Source organism: Protomyctophum parallelum, assembly GCF_964188405.1.
Source record: "Protomyctophum parallelum genome assembly, chromosome: 1".
Classification (NCBI taxonomy): domain Eukaryota; kingdom Metazoa; phylum Chordata; class Actinopteri; order Myctophiformes; family Myctophidae; genus Protomyctophum; species Protomyctophum parallelum.
Window position 1 is genome coordinate 15128599 of NC_139697.1, and position 20357 is coordinate 15148955.

The following is a 20357-nucleotide window of genomic DNA, read 5'->3' on the forward strand; positions in this document are numbered from 1 at the left end:
TGTGATTACATGTCTGGAAATACACATTAACACAAATCCATCCAATAAAACAAAAGAATTTGAAGATTGGGCACTAAGGAAGCGTAAATAACATAAATGTAACATTTGTCAAAGATATTAGTGTACGTGTACCGTATACACACCGGGATTGAAAGATTGGCAAGCTCACAATGCATCGTGAGCTTGCAGATCTGACATTTTGGTGAATAGTTCCATATAATAGGGATGCTGGGTTCAAGTGGTTAAAGGTCACAGTTATTTTCATGCAAATATGGCCCACGTTTGACCTTGTAGATTGGCTATTTTGTCTGTCACTTTTTGTGACATAGAATGATGAAGTAGAGTCAGTATAATTGTGAAATGTTCAATCATGTTCTAATCATGAATAGGCCTACTTGACACTTCAAAATATTATGTTTTAACATTTTTGGCCAAAAAGCCAATTTTAGGCAAAAGCCCACTCTTCGTAGTGCCCACTCTTCCTGTTCAATGTGATGACGTCAAACGCAAAAGATTAATTCGGGACTCGGGAGTGATGGCTGGCAGTTTACAACGAAAATGCTGTAGGCCTACTGACCAAAATACTGTAGCGTCTGAGTGGGACACGTTAAAGTAACAATTATTTATTTCACCCCCAAAACCTGTCTAAAACTAGCCTGGTGAAACCACTCCCCCTGCTGGACAACATTTGCATTCTGCCAGAAGGGTGACTTCAACCTAGCCCCTCTCGGAACCCTACATAAAGCTTTTCTGAAATTTTTATGAGTTTTATGTTGGGTCCCTGGTCATGACTATATTTTCGTATGGGAATTCCGGAACGTGGAAGTAAACATGCTCTCTAAGATTGAATCTGCGGCGTGTGACGGCATTTTTTAGCTTGAGTTATTCTGAATTCGGGAACTTTAAGTACCTATACATCCCGCTGCGAATATCTCCTGTGGCGCGGAAGCCGTTAAGTATTTTTATCTATCTTTGTTTGACCGATTTGGTCGCTTTATTTCTTCTTGTTTGTTTACCGTTTATTGTACCGCCTCCCGGTGTGCAGTTGGCTTGTGCGGCTACGTCCCTGCCTCTGATCTGCTCTGTCATAGCTATAGCGCCACTAGCTAGCCAGATAGGCGGTACAATGAGGTGTCAATAAACAAGGATGGAAGAGAAGAATCAAAGCGACCAAATCGGTCGTATTAAAAATACTTAACGGCTTCCGCGCCACAGGAGATATTCGCAGCGGCATGTATGGGTACTTATACTTCACATATTCAGAAACGCTCACACGAAAAAAAATCGTCAAAGAGCGCAGACAGGCGCTAAACATGTTGTTTATGTTTTATGAATGGCCGCGTACCAGGTGGCATGGTAGTGATGCAACAGGACCCAATGCACTGGGTCGAACAAATGTCAGAAACTTCAGTAGCATTGGGTTCTGCTTGGAGGGCTAACTTCAACCTTAACCTGACAGAGTCAGGTTAGTCTAAAACTCCATCTTTACAAATATAAAACATGTGAATGGTATTCCAGTACCCATGTCTGAAGTCGGCGCTATATGGACGAGGAGTCAACAAACTAGTAGCGATTTATTCCCAGCTAAGCGGGTGATACCAGAGCAAATTCATACAATTACAAAACAGCATACAAAAACTACAATGTCAAAACGTACCTTTTAGCCTCGGAAGCGTGGAACAGAATATTTCGAAACGAAGCTAGATGAGAAAGTTGGTTGTTGATCCTGCAGCATAGACTGTGAGGGAAAAGCAGACAAGTGTATACAAAAAAACAAGTTGAAACAACAATACCTGTGCTTGTAGTGATACAGGAAGTATAGGAACCTCATTGGTCAACTAACTCGGGTCATATCACAAGTCACGCCCACGTTACACACACGCACGCGCGCACGCACACACACACACACACACACACACACACACACACACACACACACACACACACACACACACTTCATTTGTGCTAATTTGAAGTCTCCTGTGAGGGCCAATGCAGACAGTAAGTATATCCCTGTTGTAATTCAGTTATCTAGCACTGCTACAGAGCAATCCATTGACATACGTGTGTGTGATACCTGCTCCTGTAAAGACTAACTTTGGTGAGCATGCCATACTCATGTGTTCTTCCAAACAATTAAGACTCCATCACTGTGCCACATGTGACTTATTGTGTGGTGGAAGTGTTAACAGTACAGTTATAGCTTCATGCTGTCAGGGGGATGTTAATTGGCCTGTGTGATGTAGGTTAACATGAAAGTGGTTTGGACTGTTGGGATAGTTTTAACATTAATATTTTGAACTGAATCAAGTCAACCAAGCTCATCCCTGGAACATTCTGGGAGCACAACAACTATTTGTGTAGTAGGTTCAAAGGCCAATGCAGACAGTAATTATACATGCATAGACAAAAATTAACTTGGAAATCCATTTTAAATGTTGCATTAATGAATGAATACCTTATTCTCAGTTTTCAGTCACAACTTCACAAGATACCTTTATAAACACACCTTGTTCTATTCTCCATGTTAAGTCAGTGCTTCTCTGTAGGCTACATCCAAGGAAGCTCTTAGAAGGAAGTGAAGTGGTCACGTGACTGGGCTGCGCCATGACACTTTCATGGACACTTTCATGGGAGCCAAACTCACACCGGTAGTGCAATGAATACATGGCAGTGAATGGAGCCGGCTGGACCAGCTCATAACAAACATTATACATGAACAATTGCGAGCTTTGTCATATAATTGGTTCAGGAATATGAAAGAAGACATAAGTGATATCACACGTTTTTTCCGAGTGGTTGTTTTTCGACTTAATAACTATTTATTTTTATTGAGGTATTTATAGAAGAGCACATAGTAAGTTTTCTGCCTGGGCTGCTCTCTAGTATGCACATCAAAAAATAAGACAGCCTAAAATAACGTGTTATATATATTATTTTATTTTCCAGAAGCGATCACTTTACAAAAGGTCTGTCATTCATAAATAATGTTTCTTCATGAGCTGGTCACTGAGCTCTCATTGACTCCAATGCATTCTGCCGAACTTCCGGGTGTAGTTTGGCTCCCGTGAAAGTGTCCATGAAAGTGTCATGGCGCAGCCCAGTCACGTGACCACTTCACTTCCTTCTAAGAGCTTCCTTGGCTACATCAAGGAAACTCAAGCTGTATGTATTTGGCCATTGCCACACATGAAAATACCTTGTGCCAGGTAGGCACAAGGTATCTTTCCCCATTAGATTAGATTTGTCCACCCATTGTCATTGTTTTTCTGTGGAAAAGAGTAGATCTACACACTCACACACTCACAATTGAACATGGTGTGAGCTCGTATATCAGCTGTTTTTGAATAGCGAATAAAAATATGGCTCAAGTCTATACACTGTTTCTCATTTCCCCTGGAACCCTGGACAGCTCACTTTGAGAACCAGTGGCCTATTTAACATTAAGGCTTGGTAATATTGTACAATTTAATATTTTTGATCTGCAGTTATACCAAACATAAATACATGCATCTTTATTTTTAAATAGAGCTGAAAAGTAAAGTAGTCAATTATCTAGTAGTTGCTTTGAGAATTATTTTGTTGCCTACTTGGTATGAGAAGGAGTGGATTTCTGTTAAGACTAGAGCTGGTACTTGAATGGTTAAGTGGGGGCACTTAAGCAAGTAAAGCAACCATTGTTCAGATTCTGTCTATTATTGGTCTGTACCCCCCCCCCCCCCACACACACACACACACACACATGCATACACCAACTCTTCTCTGATTGGACCATCATACACCCTCTGTGAGTATTTAACAGTGCTATGTTTTGTTCGATGTCACACATTGATCTCTGCAAGTTGTTAAGAACTGAACCTCTCTCTTCTCTTGTTGGTCTATTTGTCACAAGGACACACACAGAGCTAGCTTTGAGAAATGGCCTTTCTACAATCGCTGATGTCCTTGGTCAATGGGCGACTATCTGCAGCAGCTGAAGAGATATGTGTGACTGTTGGAAGAATTATATCAGAGTATGAGGACGAAGCTTTCTACCTGAGACAAGAAATCTACCGCAAAAGCAGACTACTGGATATGGCTTTGAAGGAGAACATCAACTCACACAGAGCAGGTTGGTAGTGAATGAGTGTCAGAGTCAAGTTTACATTGACTGTATTTTAGAGTAACCCTATCCCATTGTGGTTGTAATGTTCCATTCATGTGGTGTTTTTTGTTTATAGTTAATTAATAAATGTACCCTCCCTCGTGCAGAATGCTCAATAACCTTTTATAGTTTCTCCAAAGTATAGAAAGGACAAAATATTCACGGCTGACCGTTGTATTGTGATGTAAACAGCACAAAGTAGCTGATATGAACTACACTATAATACTTTATTTATCAAAATGTTTGTGTTTGATACATCCACAAACAAGTATGTTGTGTATATATATGGTAGGCCTACATAACAATATTTCAAGTATATTAATATTTTTCGTCCCATTTTATCTTTTGCCTAGACATCCTGCAAAAATGGGGGAGGAACTCCATTGTGGTTAAAGGAGAACCAGAGCCTCCACGTATTAAAGAGGAGCGAGGGGAGCAACTTCTCACACAAGAGGAGGGCTTGATAATACTAGCGGTGATAATTGGGGATGATGTTGAAAACAGAGAGACGGTAGCCAGCACGTCAACTGAACACATGACAGATTCAGAGGACTGCGGAAAATCACAACCAACTAGTGACGACCAGATTATCTCTTCGCATTGTTCTGAATCTGATACTGAAGACAGTTATGAGTGGGAGTTGAGCAGGGATGACCAGTCAGCTTTAAACAAACTGGCATCACCCAAACCCAAACAAAATGTGGAAGGACAGAGGGTGTCACACACGATTACTCATACATCAGAAAAGTCCTTTACTTGTTCATTGTGTGACAAAGGCTTTGTTAGAACATGTGATCTAAAAATACATATGAGGACTCACACAGGAGAAAAACCCTTTGAGTGTAAAGTTTGTGGAAAAGGCTGTAGTCAACGAGGTCATCTAATGTCACATATGAGGACTCATACAGGGGAAAGGCACTTTAGTTGTACAGTTTGTGGCAAAGGCTGTAGTCGCATGGCGGGTCTAAAAGTGCACATGAGAACCCATACAGGGGAAAAGCCATTTACTTGTACAGTTTGCAGCAAAGGCTTTGGTAAAATGGATTATCTAAAATCACACATGAGGACTCACACAGGGGAAAAGCCCTTTGTATGTACAGTTTGTGGAAAAGGCTGTAGTCAAAGAGGTCATCTAATGTCACACATGATGACTCACACAGGGGGACAAAACATTTAGTTGCAGTTATTGGCAAATGTTTTGATGTTCATAGATGTTCTGTAAACAGGCTAAATGTTTTCTTTCAATAAAGTTTTCAAATCTGTGATTCCCTTGTGTGTGCTATATAATTATTTTGTGTGTGTGTTAGACCAGTCGTAGTAGCCTATGTGAGAGGCAAAGAGAGATTAAAACAATGCAAAAACGCAGTGCTTGTTATATTATAATGTGTATTTTAAATGTTGCCACTGCTGCTGAGCAATCCATTGAATTGATATTGAATTGAATTGTTGATATCTCCAAGTTTTTGTGAGGGTACCTACCCTAGGGGACACGGGGAGAACATGCAAACTCCACACAGAAAGGCCTGTTCACTTGTGGTTGAAAAAAATATGTTACAGAATGACATGGCAATAACAAATCCAACAAATAAAATAATCATACGGCTGTAGCATATCAACATTAAAGGCTTGGATGTATGAGACTCCCAAAACCTTTTCACGGGTGAAACCACATTCCATCTGGTCACTCAGTCCAGGTAGAGTTCAATGCTATTCAAAATGGCTCAAAATGCAGTGCTAACTGAGGCATTAACATGTCAATATTGCCACCATGGAGGAGGAGCACAAGCAACTATTTGGATAGTAATGGAAAGCTTCAAATGCTAATTTGAAGTCTCATGTGAGGGCCAATGCAGAGTGCAGACAGTAAGAACTAGGCCTGTAACATTTACAATATGTTTTCAGCTTCTAGATCGGCTATTTTCATCATCTACAATACATTAAAATAGGGCTTGAGAGGATAAAGGATGAATTTATCCTATACAAAATAATACATCCCACCCATACGCTCAAAGCATGTCACAATTGCAACCTTTTAAATATGTGTATTAAAATTGTGCATTTTTTTAAGTATATTTCCATGCAAGATATGTATCTTTTGATGTCAAGCTGAAAAGGTTTGGGAAATCAGAAGTGGACAAACATGATCGGCCATTGAGTCAGTTAATGGACTCAGAAGTTTAACAGTCACAATATCACCATCAAATTCATATTAAATGTGTTATGTATGTCAAGTTAATTCAGAACGCTGAATGTCTTCAGAAATATAAAGAAAGTTCTTAAATCTTAACACTGGGTCGCTTGTGTGTCAAATAATGCAGTTTTAAATACTACTGTTGGTCTATAAAGCATGGTTTGGGGCATCTGATTGTGTGTTATATCATCAACTATTCATACCTCTATGGCCATGTGGGAAAGGTTTACTTTATGATCCTAGAAAAAAACATTGAGTGTTGGAGTTTGGAAGCGCTCGTTGGAATTCACTTAACCGTCCTGCGTACCACCTGTTTCTCAAGGCTCATACATAGTCTGGATTTCCGGTGGTTAGGTGACCACCGAACTACAACATGACGTCACGAGCCGTGGTGAAGAGCAAACCACAGCCACCGCTCCAGCCCTTCTCTGTTTTTACTCGCCACTGCGAAATGGTCAGCTCACCACCGAAAAACCAGACTATGAATAGGCCTTAAATGTCACATAATGCAGGAGGCAGCAAAATGTTGTGTTATTGAAAACAAGCAATTCCAAACTCTGACACTTATAAAAAATAAGCCAGAAAGTAGTTTTTTGCCACACAGTGGGCGTTCCCGCATAACTTCCAGGTACGATGATGTCATGTGCATACCCTCTATATCTGGAACAAACTCCCTGAAAACTGCAGCTCTGCATCAACTCTGTTATATAAAATAAAACAATAAAAAACATGCATGTTTGCTCCTGCCTTTCATTGAGAATTATTATTTTACACTGACAATGTATTTAATTTATTTAAATTATTTCATTCCGTTCAAATCCAGGGTGGAATAGGAAAGATACACAACGCAGCTGTAACATTATATTTTACTGAATCTGATTGCACTTTTATAATGTTTCATTTTCTTAATGTTTTATATAAAACACATTGCATTGCCTTGTTGTTGTGAGCAGTGATTGGCCCGTTTAGTTCTTGGTGTGTCCCGCCCCACTCACTCTGATTGGCCCACTGTTAGTATGTAACAAGAGCTTGGTCTGCTTTGTGTCACTTTAATCTCTGCTAGTTGTTAAGAGCTGAACTTCTCCTCTCTGCACTAGCTGAAGCATTTAGTCTTTGTTTTGGTTCTACTTTACTACATACTTTTATAATATTTTCGCTCTATTTAAACTTGGGCAAGTTTTGAGTTATGGCTTTACTACAAACATTGAAGTCCATGGTCAACCAGAGACTATCTGCTGCTGCTGAAGAGATATTTGGGGTCGTTGGAAGAATTCTAACAGAGTATGAGGATGAAGCTTTCCACATCAAGCAAGAAACTGACCGCCAACGCAGACTACTGGATATGGTTTTACAACCAATCGTCAAACTACACAGAGCCGGTTGGTAAAACCTTTGCTATGTTTAATCTAACCGTTAATGTTTGAACACAGTTGGAAGAGGAAATAGTTGAAACTTTGCATCGATCCATTCATGTTAGGGTTAAACACATTTTGTGACACTTCACACTGGAATCAAAACAACATTAGGACATACGGAACTAACAGCAGAAGTTTCATGTAATAATGTGTTTCTATTCTGTATCTTCTATCTAGACTCCATACACCCCCTGGTGTGTAAAGAGAAGGTATTTACTGAGCAGCAGCAGGAGAGAACCTCCAGTCCGGTCAAAGAGGAACCAGAGTCTCCACAGATTAAAGAGGAACATGAGGAGATAACCTCCAGTCTGGTCCAGGAGGAACCAGAGTCTCTACAGATTAAAGAGGAACATGATGAATTACTTCAAAGATCAGAGGAGCATGGTGGATCAACAGAGACATTACTGTCAGTGAAACATGAAGATGATGAAAACATACCAGGAGAACCTGTAGCCAGCACCTCATCTAAACACATGGAAACACAAGCTGGTGTAGAGGACTGTGGAACATCACAACCAACTAGTGATGATCAGCTCCTCTCTTCACACTATTCTGAATCTGACATCACTGCAGACAGTGATGAGTGGGATGAGACCAGGGATGACCAGTCAGGTTTAAACACACTGAAATCACACAATACACAACACATGGGAGGAAATAGTTTGTCTTTGAGCAACAAGCTGCTCCATGACCTCAAACCACCAAAACAAAGTCACTCCACGAGGAGTCACACAGGTAAGGAATATTTTAGTTGTGCAGATTGTGGCAAAATGTTTAATCGTAAGGGAAATCTGAAGATGCACAAAATGATTCATTCGGGGGGAAAGCCATTTGCTTGTACTGTGTGTGACAAAGGCTTTAGTCAAAGGGGTAGTCTAAAATTACACTTGTTGACTCACACAGGGGAAAAACCCTTTACGTGTACGGTTTGTGGCAAGGTCCTTCGTCACAGGGGTAGTATAAAATTACACATGATGACCCATACAGGGGAAAAACCTTTTATGTGTACCGTTTGTGGCAAGCGCTGTAGGCAAACGAGCGATCTAATGTCACATATGAGGACTCACACAGGGGAAAAACCCTTTACGTGTACAGTTTGTGGCAAGGTCCTTCGTCACAGGGGTAGTATAAAATTACACATGATGACCCATACAGGGGAAAAACCTTTTATGTGTACCGTTTGTGGCAAGCGCTGTAGGCAAACGAGTGATCTAATGTCACATATGAGGACTCATACAGGGGAAAGGCACTTTAGTTGTACAGTTTGTGGCAAAGGCTGTAGTCGCATGGCAGGTCTAAAAGTGCACATGAGAACCCATACAGGGGAAAAGCCATTTACTTGTACAGTTTGCAGCAAAGGCTTTGGTAAAATGGATTATCTAAAATCACACATGAGGACTCACACAGGGGAAAAGCCCTTTGTATGTACAGTTTGTGGAAAAGGCTGTAGTCAAAGAGTTCATCTAATGTCACACATGATGACTCACACAGGGGGACAAAACATTTAGTTGTAGTTATTGGCAAATGTTTTGATGTTCATAGATGTTCTGTAAATAGGCTAAATGTTTTTCTTTCAATAAAGTTTTCAAATATGTGATTCCCTTGTGTGTGCTATATAATTATTTTGTGTGTGTGTTAGACCAGTAGTAGTAGCCTATGTGAGAGGCAAAGAGAGATTAAAACAATGCAAAAATGCAGTGCTTGTTATATTATAATGTGTATTTTAAATGTTGCCACTGCTGCTGAGCAATCCATTGAATTGAATTGAATTGAATTGACCGACTGCAGCTGAACATGCTGTCAAGTGAGATATCAGGATTACGCCATGTTTTTGTGAGGGTACCTACCCTAGGGGACACGGGGAGAACATGCGAGGGTACCTACCCTAGGGGGACACGGGGAGAACATGCAAACTCCACATAGAAAGGCCTGTTCACCTGTGGTTGAAAAAAATATGTTACAGAATGACATGGCAATAACAAATCCAACAAATAAAATAATCATACGGCTGTAGCATATCAACATTAAAGGCTTGGATGTATACTCCCAAAACATTTTCACAGGTGAAACCACATTCCATGGTAATGAAGGTCACACCTGTACACAGTAGGCTACTTCACACACTCAGTCCAGGTAGAGTTCAATGCTATTCAAAATGCAGTGCTAACTGAGGCATTAACATGTCAACATTGCCACCATGGAGGAGGAGCACAAACATATTGGATAGTAAGGCTCATACATAGTCTGGATTTTCGGTGGTTGGGTGACCACCGAACTACAACATGACGTCACGAGCCGCTGTGAAGAGCAAACCACCACCACTCCAGCCCTTCTCTCTGTTTTTACTCACCACCGCTCAACGTTATTTCAGCTCTGGTGGTCAGCTCACCACCGGAGCGGTGGTCACCTCACCACCGAAAATCGAGACTATGAATAGGCCTTAATGGCAAGCTTCAAATGCTAATTTGAAGTCTCATGTGAGGGCCAATGAAGAGTACAAGAACTAGGCCTATATCTTTACTTTGTGTGTGTGTGTGTGTGTGTGTGTGTGTGTGTGTGTGTGTGTGTGAAAAACATGCGCACAGGGAACATTGGTACCGGTACTCGAGGTTAAATCAGGCTTAAATAAAAATGTAGATTTGTACATGGTTGTTTGATTCCTCAGTGAAAATGTTAGGTGCCTTTAGTTTATCAACTGTATCTTGGTTCTGATACTTTTTGAAATAAATACTGCAAAGGGGGTATAATCTACTACTTGTCGACCCAGCTAGACTCCATTTCCATTTCTACCAGCGCAGGGATAGCTTTTTTCGGAACCTCATCTCGGAGCTAAAGCGTAGCAGTGTAGATATAGAGGTTCCAAACGGATTCAACAATTAATAATCATATTGGCCGTTAAGGCATGGATGAAGACTCCCAAAACATTTTCTCTGGTTTAAACCACATTCCGTCTATGGTAATGAAGATCACACCTATAGTAGGCTACACACTGCTTCACACGTACACACTCAGTCGAGGTATAGAGTTCAATGCTATTCAAATGGTATCTTTAGGCTTAATTGCTGCTCATGAACCCTTTCAGTGCTAACTGAAACATTACCATGTCAATACTGCCACCATTGGTATTATTTTATTTTAAAAGTCTACAGGCCTGTAGTACACAGAAGCAGACATTTGCTACCACAGTAAAGAGATGTATGTTGCTGCATGATAGGAAAAATGTAAAGTTGCTGCATGATAGGAAAAATCACACTTGTGTGTGTGAACTTAAGTGAGTGCAGGCGCCCTGTAACGTTTTTTTTTTAAAGTGTACTAAACAAACATTACAAGTCCATAGACTTGGCTGCTCCATGAAGTCGCATTTAGTGCTCTAAACAAACATTTAAAAAGTCCAGACTTAATTGGCTGCCCTATGATGTAATTTCAAAAGCCAGATGTTGGAGTACTCTAAATACTATAAGCAGTCACTCAAGAGTGTTCAACATTCAAAAATAATAATCAAATAAGCAATAGACAAGCTGCAGCTTGTGTTGATTTAGTATTCAGGACTCCATGCACTAAAGATGGCGATCAGAAACACGACGATTGTTGTCACGTAGACAATGAAGAAGGCTTTGTTGATTCTGGTGGCCATTCGGGTCCAGTAACCAGGCCTGCTCCCATCTTCTTTACTCATAAAGAACACACGCAGGTTCTTCTCCAGATCTCTCAACTCATCCAGGATCACCTGGAAACCATGAGATTCCCCTTTGAGATTGTTGTCCTAGAAACACACATTAGATTGTTTATTAAGTGGATGGTGACTTGTCCAAGCGTGGTATATTTGACATTCAATTTTTGGACCAACAATTATGCTAATAAGGACACTTATATGTTTAGTTTTTTTTCAGATAAATATTGGGAAAATAGCCGATCTACCAGCTCGCTGCACCAGTTTTCAAAACTGTTGCCACTTTCTTATAGGCCTATCATTATTATTATACAACTTGGCCAATGTTTACAGTATAGATTGGTTACTTTTGATGCAGTAGGCTTTTTTATATATACAAAGGCCTTAACCCATTTTGGGTGTCATGCTTTAGCTATTGAAAAATCGAAGAACGACTGACATAGAAAGAGCTTTTTCAGCAAACCGTCAGGATGTAGAAGACATTTTTAGAATCTGATCTCAGGTCAGAATGGGTTAAATGACCATAAATTGTCACTTGTCAGACTGTTGAGAACCAGTGCACTAGAGACACATGTATAATGGTGACACGACTCTAACCTCTTCCATACTCTGTAGCTTGTGCGTTGTCTCTCTCTCATCACCACCATCAGGGACATCATTGTAAAACCATCTCTTCTCTGAAATGAGCAAATTACACATAATAATAATAATAATAATCTTAATTCATAGAGGACCTTTCAGAAGTGCTTAACATTCAGAAGTGCGAGTGTCCAATGCTATTTATTTTTATTTATTCATTTTTTACCAAAAATATACTTTCTTTGTGTATAATTATTCATATAAGACGATATCTGGAAACATATGTGATGTTTATCTATTGTCTTTGTGTGTTTTATTGAAAGAAAAAACACAAGTAAAGTAGTAGTGAAAATACAGCTCACAGTGTGGCACAAAGCGACGCGTTCTCTTCAATAGCTCACTTTTGGGTCGTGAGCTATTGAAGAGAAGACTTCCGCACACTATTTACTAATAACAGCAGGTGCGTCGGCGAAAAAGCAGCAGACTGCAGACACACATAGGAGAAAGAGGGAGACCCGCACACTGCTACCTGCTGGTTCAAGAGCTTTTTATATAACCCATTTTGGGCGGCCCGGGAACCCCTTTTGGTGTTAGTATTATGTTATGCTTTAGCTATTGAAAAATAGCAGATCTACAAGCTTGTGGAGTCGTGGCGCGCTACGAGCTTGTAGGTCTGCTATTTTTTTAAAATCGAAGAACGACTGACATAGAAACATAGCTTTTTCAGGAAACTGTCAAGATTTAAAAGACATTTTTAGAATCTGATCTCAGGTCAGAATGGGTTAATGTCCAAATAAATGCAACGTTTCGGTCCTTCGACCTTCCTCAGTCGTGAGCTAAAAAGTTTGGGAACCAGTTGAACCACTGTTGTAAACAATGTCTCACCTCTGCCTTTGGTCTTGTCCTCCTTCAGGTTGGGGTCTTTGTCCGTCTCCATCTTCTGGGAGTCTTTTTCCAGCAGATACGTCACTATCAGTGTCTCCAACAGACTCAGCAGCATCAGAGAAAAACTCCCAAAGCAGTACATCGCTGTGGGCAGGACACAAGTTGATTCATGTAACTATAACCGTGACATCTAAATAGATTATTATATTGTGTATACGACGAATGATCCAAAGATTAAAACATCTCATCCTGGGCTGGCTGACCCCAAAGGTTATGTTCCCTGCTGAACAAATGCTACAGTGGTACGATGATCGCTATAAGGATTGATTGAATGATTGATTGATTGACAGTTTGCAAAAAAGAGCACAGGAAAGTACAGTTCTGCTAAAAGGATGTATAACCCAAGAAAAATAACTATGGCTTGTTTCCATTGGGGTCCAATTCATGCTCAATTCATCTATAAGCACAAGAAGTCCATTGTGTATTATTTTCTTTTTTGAGTGGTGCAACCACTCCTACAACCAGCAATGACCGTGTACACCTATGTATGTATGTGGCATGTGGCATGTCCATGTTCACCTATGTGGCCATGAGCACGAGTATATGACTATAGGGTACCAGTAGGGGGCGCCAGAAACAGAGAGAGATAGTGCTGCAATGTTGCCTGCTAATGAGAGAGAGAGAGAGAGAGAGAGAGAGAGAGAGCTAGAGGTGTGTGTGGGGGGGGGGGGGGGGGGGGGGAACTGCACCACTCAGTTCACACGGGTGTGATTGTTTTACTACAGATGAGAGGCTGCTCTACCGGGAGGTGCACGCAACGGCTCAAAAGTAACATAACGCTATAACGCTATATGGAGCGGAGCTAAATGTTACCTATGATGGGCATTCTGTTGGACGTGGCGGGTAGGATGTCGTTGAGAACGAGTTGTAAAACGGTGACCGCCAGAAGCACGGTGACCTTGAAGCTCAGCTTCTCTCCACCGCTGTCCGAGATCAGGAAAGATGCCATGTCTAGACACAGGAAGCACAAGACGGGCAACAGGAAGTTGACAATGTAGAGGACGGCCTTCCTGTTCATGGTGACCTGCATGGAGGCGATATTAGAGGGTCAGCCTAGAGACGGTTCAGAAATTCAACTGTAGCAGCTTGCATTCAAATGTAGAAAACACCCTAGCCCGGGGGTCTTCAACAGGGGGCCCGGGACCCCTATGGAGTCCTCAGAGTTACTACAGGAGGTCTGCCAAATCTCTATGTGATAGGATATTCATATCTGTCTTTTACATTAACCACTTGAACCCTATTCCGAGGAGAACTTTAGCCAAAAAAAGCAAACAATGCCTTGCGCTGCAGGGCTTTGTGAACTTGTAGATCTGCTATTTTCGGCAAAGGCTTGCTGTAAAAAGAGTAAGGTCAGGTTTATTGCAAAAGTATTGAGGGTTAAAGTGGTTAAATGTCTGAAAATACACATTAGCATGAATCCAACATAGTGCTGTCAAACAGGTCTATGAAATGTGTGAAAAACTTAAATCTGCAACTTGCAACACAATAATTGTATACAATATGGGTGGGGGTCCCTGCTTCATCTATCTCTCAGCTAAGGGGTGTACTGGCCTGATGAGAAACGTTGAAGACCCCTGGCCTGGCCTGTACGAACAATACCTACAGTGTAGACAATGCGATTTGGCCTGAAGTTCGACGCGTTGATTTCGACGTAGGAAAAGTTCTGAAACATCCAATCATACTCGTTCCTAATCATCATCACGGAAAAATAACGGGTGAGAGCGAGGTCAAAGGCTGCTTTGAGCTGCAATTCATCAGCTGGTAAAGGAACGGGAGAGAAAGCACTGAGGTTATTCAGACGCCAAAACAATTAGGAGTCCACAAGAGGAGAGGACAAGACAGCTCCTGAGTGACAACAACACTGCAGCCACTTAATTTATCCCAGCTCACCTCCCTTTACAAATATTTGGAAGTCGTCTTGTGTCTCTTCAAAACTCCCGGTGTTTCCTTGGCTTCATGGCCAAATTAAACTCTGAATGAATGAGGACATACTGCTGTAGTGCCGAAACGATTTTGGCTCTCCCCGAACCTCGAATGACGTCACATTGTAGTCTCTACAGAACCAAACCGACTTATATTCGGCTCTAAAATAGCAGTATGAAATTCTCCCTAAAATGTTGGATTTCCACACAGGAGACCCGGGTTCGAATCCAGGGCGTTACATTGGTGCCGTGACCCTGTACGGGTATTTTGTTGACGAAATCGACAATATATGTAGTCTTAGTTTTAGTCATTGTAACTGTCACACAGATACACATACAGTACATTCAAACACAAACGGTGGGCTCCCTCACGATCATATATCCCGGAAACAAACGTGAGGTCGCAGGACTGAGTGTCGAAGGGGAACTTGTAGACGTTCATCATACAGGTGCTGACGACCACTTCTTTATTCAGAGCGAAGACTGTCCCGTTGCAGTGGACGCTCACGTAGGGGCTAGGAACAACCTTATCCATCTCTAACCTGGACATGCATACACACACACACACACACACACACACACACACACACACACACACACACACACACACACACACACACACACACACACACACACACACACACACACACACACACACACACACACACACACACACAATATATAGTTCTTATACGGTCTGCATTGGCCCTCACATGATACTTCAAATTAGCATTTGAAGCTTGCCATTACTATCCAAATAGTTGTTTGTGCTCCTCCATGGTGGCAATATTGACTCATGTTAATGCCTCAGTCAGCACTGCTGTGCTGGTATCCAAATACACATTATATTATGCATTCATAGCATGAAAACAACTGGTGCTGCATCATATCTCTCTATGTGTGTGTGTGTGTGTGTGTGTGTGTGTGTGTGTGTGTGTGTGTGTGTGTGTGTGTGTGTGTGTCCACACCTCTCTTCGATGATGAGGTCAGGCTTCCACAGCCATTCAGTGGGTATAGTAATTAATTCAATTCCACAGAACTCAGAGGGATCCCAGGATATGTGCTCATTCTCCCATGTCTACAGTGGAAGGAAAATTACAAACAACTCAAGTCTAATTATTTTACAGTCATATTATGGTCCTGATTCACTAATAAGCCGTTTGTAAATAGCGTGTAAATGACTGCTCTTTACTGTGGAACGCCCTTCCTTTGGCGATACAAATGCTGAGTCAGTTGACAGCTTAGTGAATCAGGATAGAATCACCAGGGTGTAGCTTTTTCCAATTAAAGTGTTTATATATATCTACTCATTTACTGGTATTTTCTAACAATAACCATTCCACCAACCTACCTCAAACCCTAACCTATAACAATAACCGCAAGCACAGAGCAGCGCATGTTCACCAACCTTAATCCGGTCGCCAACCTTAACACATGGTCGCCAACCTTAACGCATGGTCGCCAACCTTAACACATGGTCGCCAACCTTGACACATGGTCGCTAACCTTAACGCATGGTCGCCAACCTTAATCCGGTCGTTTTACGCATGTCGGAACGAATGGTCAGAAAAGTGTACGCATCCCCTGCTCCACACCAAAATGATGTTGTAAATGTAACATAAATGTATGTATTCATGTTGTATTCATGTATTCATTCATTGTACTTTCCACCCTACTAATCAGAACTCACCATTGAAATCCACATGTTTGAGATGAATTTCAGGTCTTTCTCAATCTATGAGTAAGCATACACAGACGACAATTACAACTCCTATCTGAAAATAGCAACAATTATGTTTGTAAAAAAAAAAAAAAAAGTGTCCCATTTTGGGGCATGTCATGATGTACATTTTTTATACCATACATTTAGTTATTTCTACGATATGGTATTGATACGTTTACTGAAGTAAAAAGAAAATGGTGGGTACTTTTTTATTGAAAAGACGACTTTTCGACTTACCACGTCTAAAATAGCATTGAGCGACACATCCATGGTAACCTCGGTGCTTTTGGTGTGGTCCAAAACGGGCCGTGTTGCAGTGTACAGCCTGTTGTCTGCCCTCAGGTCCAGGTGCACCACTACGTCATGGAAACTACACACATGTTTACCTGAAACTGAGTAGAACAAAAGATTCTTCATTTAGGAAGATAGTCCATTTTGATTGGAGCCACTAGATGGTATACCTGACTCCACCAGCTGGTGGCAGCAGTGAGTTCCCCCTCCTGCTCCCATCTGGTCCCTCTCGGGCAGAGACGATGCACTCGGAACCATTTCTGACCAGAGAGAAGGCCGCTAGAGGCGAGATCAACGCGATACTGATGACGTATTTGCTGCCACAGTGCAAATGTAAACACAAGCTAAAAGACTACAACTCAAAATTATTATGGACATAGCATCATTCTTTATAATGTTTTCAGTGGGTAGATCTTGTTGAGCGGGTCATTTTGAAAGTAGCTCCCAAGTCAAAAAGTGTGGGCACCCCCTGCATTACAGCAACATCTGGAGAGAACATCTGAACTCTCTACAGTAGTTTAATATTGCAACTGTTCCGCTTGCAAAACCGGGCCTGAATAGTGTTGTGGTAAATAAGTGTCATACATATTCTGAAGAAAATCTGGAGACTTGAAATTCTGTAATTGGGTCTTATGGTCAAAAAAACAACATTATAATGGTGTGTAAAAAAAGAAAACCAACGGTCAAGACCAAGTCTTTGACATGGACACATTTATGGACATATCAATGACCCCTGAATGAGTTTGGAATGCACAAGCCATTGTAGGACTACACATTCCTGTTGACTGTCATTTGAACACAATTCTACATACCTTTTCTTGCAGCTGAATCCTGGTCATCGGGTGGCTTCTGGGTTGGCATCAGGTCATCGGATGGCTTCTGGGTTGGCATCAGGTCATCGGATGGCTTCTGGTTTGGCATCAGGTCATCGGATGGGTTCTGGGTTGGCATCAGGTCATCGGATGGCTTCTGGGTTGGCATCAGGTCATCGGGTGGCTTCTGGGTTGGCATCACGTCATCGGATGGCTTCTGGGTTGGCATCACGTCATCGGATGGCTTCTGGGTTGGCATCAGGTCATCGGGTGGCTTCTGGGTTGGCATCAGGTCATCGGGTGGCTTCTGGGTTGGCATCACGTCATCGGATGGCTTCTGGGTTGGCATCACGTCATCGGATGGCTTCTGGGTTGGCATCACGTCATCGGATGGCTTCTGGGTTGGCATCACGTCATCGGATGGCTTCTGGGTTGGCATCACGTCATCGGATGGCTTCTGGGTTGGCATTACGGTTGGCATGGATGCTGCCGTTCCTGAATCTGCTGAGCCTGGCACCAGGAACATTTGGTTTAGTAGGTGGATAACTGGCTACAATGTAGCCTGCATACGTTGCATGCATCTTGACCAAAAGAGCCAAACATGAATGCTCAGAGTATGCGCACATATCTTGTATTGATTGAGTATTATGTATAGCTGCTTAATTTTGTTCCTGTGACCCCCAGAAGTAAAAAATGTTCGGTATATAAGATTTGCACAAATCATTATGAGCTTGTAGATCTGCTATTTTTGAACAGCCAAAGTATAACACAATGGTTAAAGTGCTTAAAATCTAAAGTGACACATGCTTTCCAGGTTTTAATGCATTTAAGGTCTAAGACTATAACCCACATTTTACTTAAGTTAGAGTTCCCCATGGATCTATATATTACCTGTCCTTTTCCCCTGTTTACACTGTGTTCCAGAGTCATGGGCCGGCCACTGGACTTGCATTGATTGATTGATTGATTGAAATATTTATTAACAGTTTGCATGCAGAATTACAGTACATTTCAAGCACAACTCAATACAAAGACTGTTAACTGTGAGTGGACGACCCAATGAAGCATTACACTTGTTTACAAGAGGGTCCACCTTGTTCAATTCATCAAAATGCAAATGAGCTTGAGGCACAATCCGGAGCAGCTGGTCACAAGAGCTGTTTTTGTGGAAACGTGTCCCGACTTGACCACAGTTCTCATTTGATATTAATTTGACTTCCGTATATAATGACGTCAAGATATGAGACTAGGCAGTCTTTCTGTTTGCCAAGAATTTGTGTATGACCAAAAACCCATGATGTATTCTCACTATCAATAGCCTTTGTGTATTATTTGCCTGAACTTGTAACCTATGAATGCTGCCATAAACTCTGACATTAGCCGCAGAATAGATTGATAGGCTTGAACTCTGCTGCTCTGGACTAGCGTTACCTGTCTTACATGATCACAAATAATATAACAAAGTAGCAGATCTACAAGCTCACTGTGCCTTGCGTTGGGAGTTGTTGTGAGCTTGTAGTTCTGCTATTTTCAGCAGGTCCCCACGCTTTGTAGATCTGCTATTTTCAGCAGGTCCCCAAGCTTTGTAGATCTGCTATTTTCAGCAGGTCCCCAAGCTTTGTAGATCTGCTATTTTCAGCAGGTCCCCAAGCTTTGTAGATCTGCTATTTTCAGCAGGTCCCCAAGCTTTGTAGATCTGCTATTTTCAGCAGGTCCCCAAGATTTGTAGATCGGCTATTTTCAGCAAAGAGATTTGGTGTATAGGGGGGGAAAAAATAACAATACCAGAAGGACAGAATATATGACCAGAAACACATACAGATGACCACAACAGGTCTGTAACTCTGAGAGTGTACAAATGGAATTGGTTCCATTTATACACTCTAAGAGTTAATATAAGGAGGTCCTTGCAAATGAAATATTTGAGAACCAGCTAGTACTAGTTGGACTCATATTGTGCCATAGTGTCGTAGTAAATCAGTGTCATACATATTATTCTGGACTCTTGACATTCAGTAATTGGGTATGATGATCAAATTAAGAACATTCTAAAGGTGTGTAAAACCAAAAATCTAAAAAGGTGCCTGACTACAAGACCAAGTCTTTGCCACGTCGGACACATTTGTTCGAGTATACGGTCATATTGATGACCCCTCAGTTAACCCATTGAGACCCGAGGACGGTTCTCCAAATTGTCTTCTAAATCATGACAGTTTTCTGAAAAACCCATGTTTTCTATACAAGTGGTTCTCAAACTATTTCATGTCAAGGAGCCCCAGAATTATCTGTAAATATGTTGTTCCAGGGAACCCCCCAGAGGCAAAGATTTGAGTTAAGAGAATGTATATTCAAAGATTTGCGCCACATTTTCACGATATTTCAAAAATAGCAGACCTACAAGCTCGTAGTGCGGCAGGGGCGGCACAATTGGTGCCGCGCTATGAGCTTGTACATCTATTTTTTCAATAGCTAAAGCTGCATTAGACATCGTCACATCACTACGTTTTGGAAATCATTTTAACGTGCATTAAAGCTAAATAGAAATAGAAAATGTAACAGGGCATGCATATATTATGTTCTAGTTTCTACATCAAATATATACAGGCTACTATTTGTCTTACCTGTGAAGATGAGCAGGAAAATGAAACGAACAAGCATTGTAGCT

General features: G+C 41.4%; 1 protein-coding gene across 2 annotated transcripts; it reads right to left on the minus strand.

The window, feature by feature from the left end:
- Positions 1-10851: 10851 nt before the first annotated feature.
- On the minus strand, positions 10852-18487 carry LOC310860584 (5-hydroxytryptamine receptor 3A-like). Of its 2 annotated transcripts, none has more exons than XM_083767581.1 (10): positions 17693-18487; positions 16827-16981; positions 16557-16601; positions 15835-15944; positions 15239-15408; positions 14548-14702; positions 13758-13968; positions 12885-13028; positions 12018-12097; positions 10852-11513 (listed from the first exon to the last, which is right to left on the minus strand). In XM_083767581.1, exons 1-10 carry the CDS (start codon positions 18216-18218, stop codon positions 11286-11288), a joined length of 1824 nt encoding a protein of 607 aa, XP_083623707.1. In that variant the 5' UTR covers positions 18219-18487; the 3' UTR covers positions 10852-11285. The 2 variants fall into 2 exon arrangements, with proteins under 2 accessions (XP_083623707.1, XP_083623708.1); XM_083767582.1 differs by lacking the exon at positions 17693-18487 and adding an exon at positions 17051-17140.
- Between the last annotated feature and the right edge of the window lie 1870 nt (positions 18488-20357).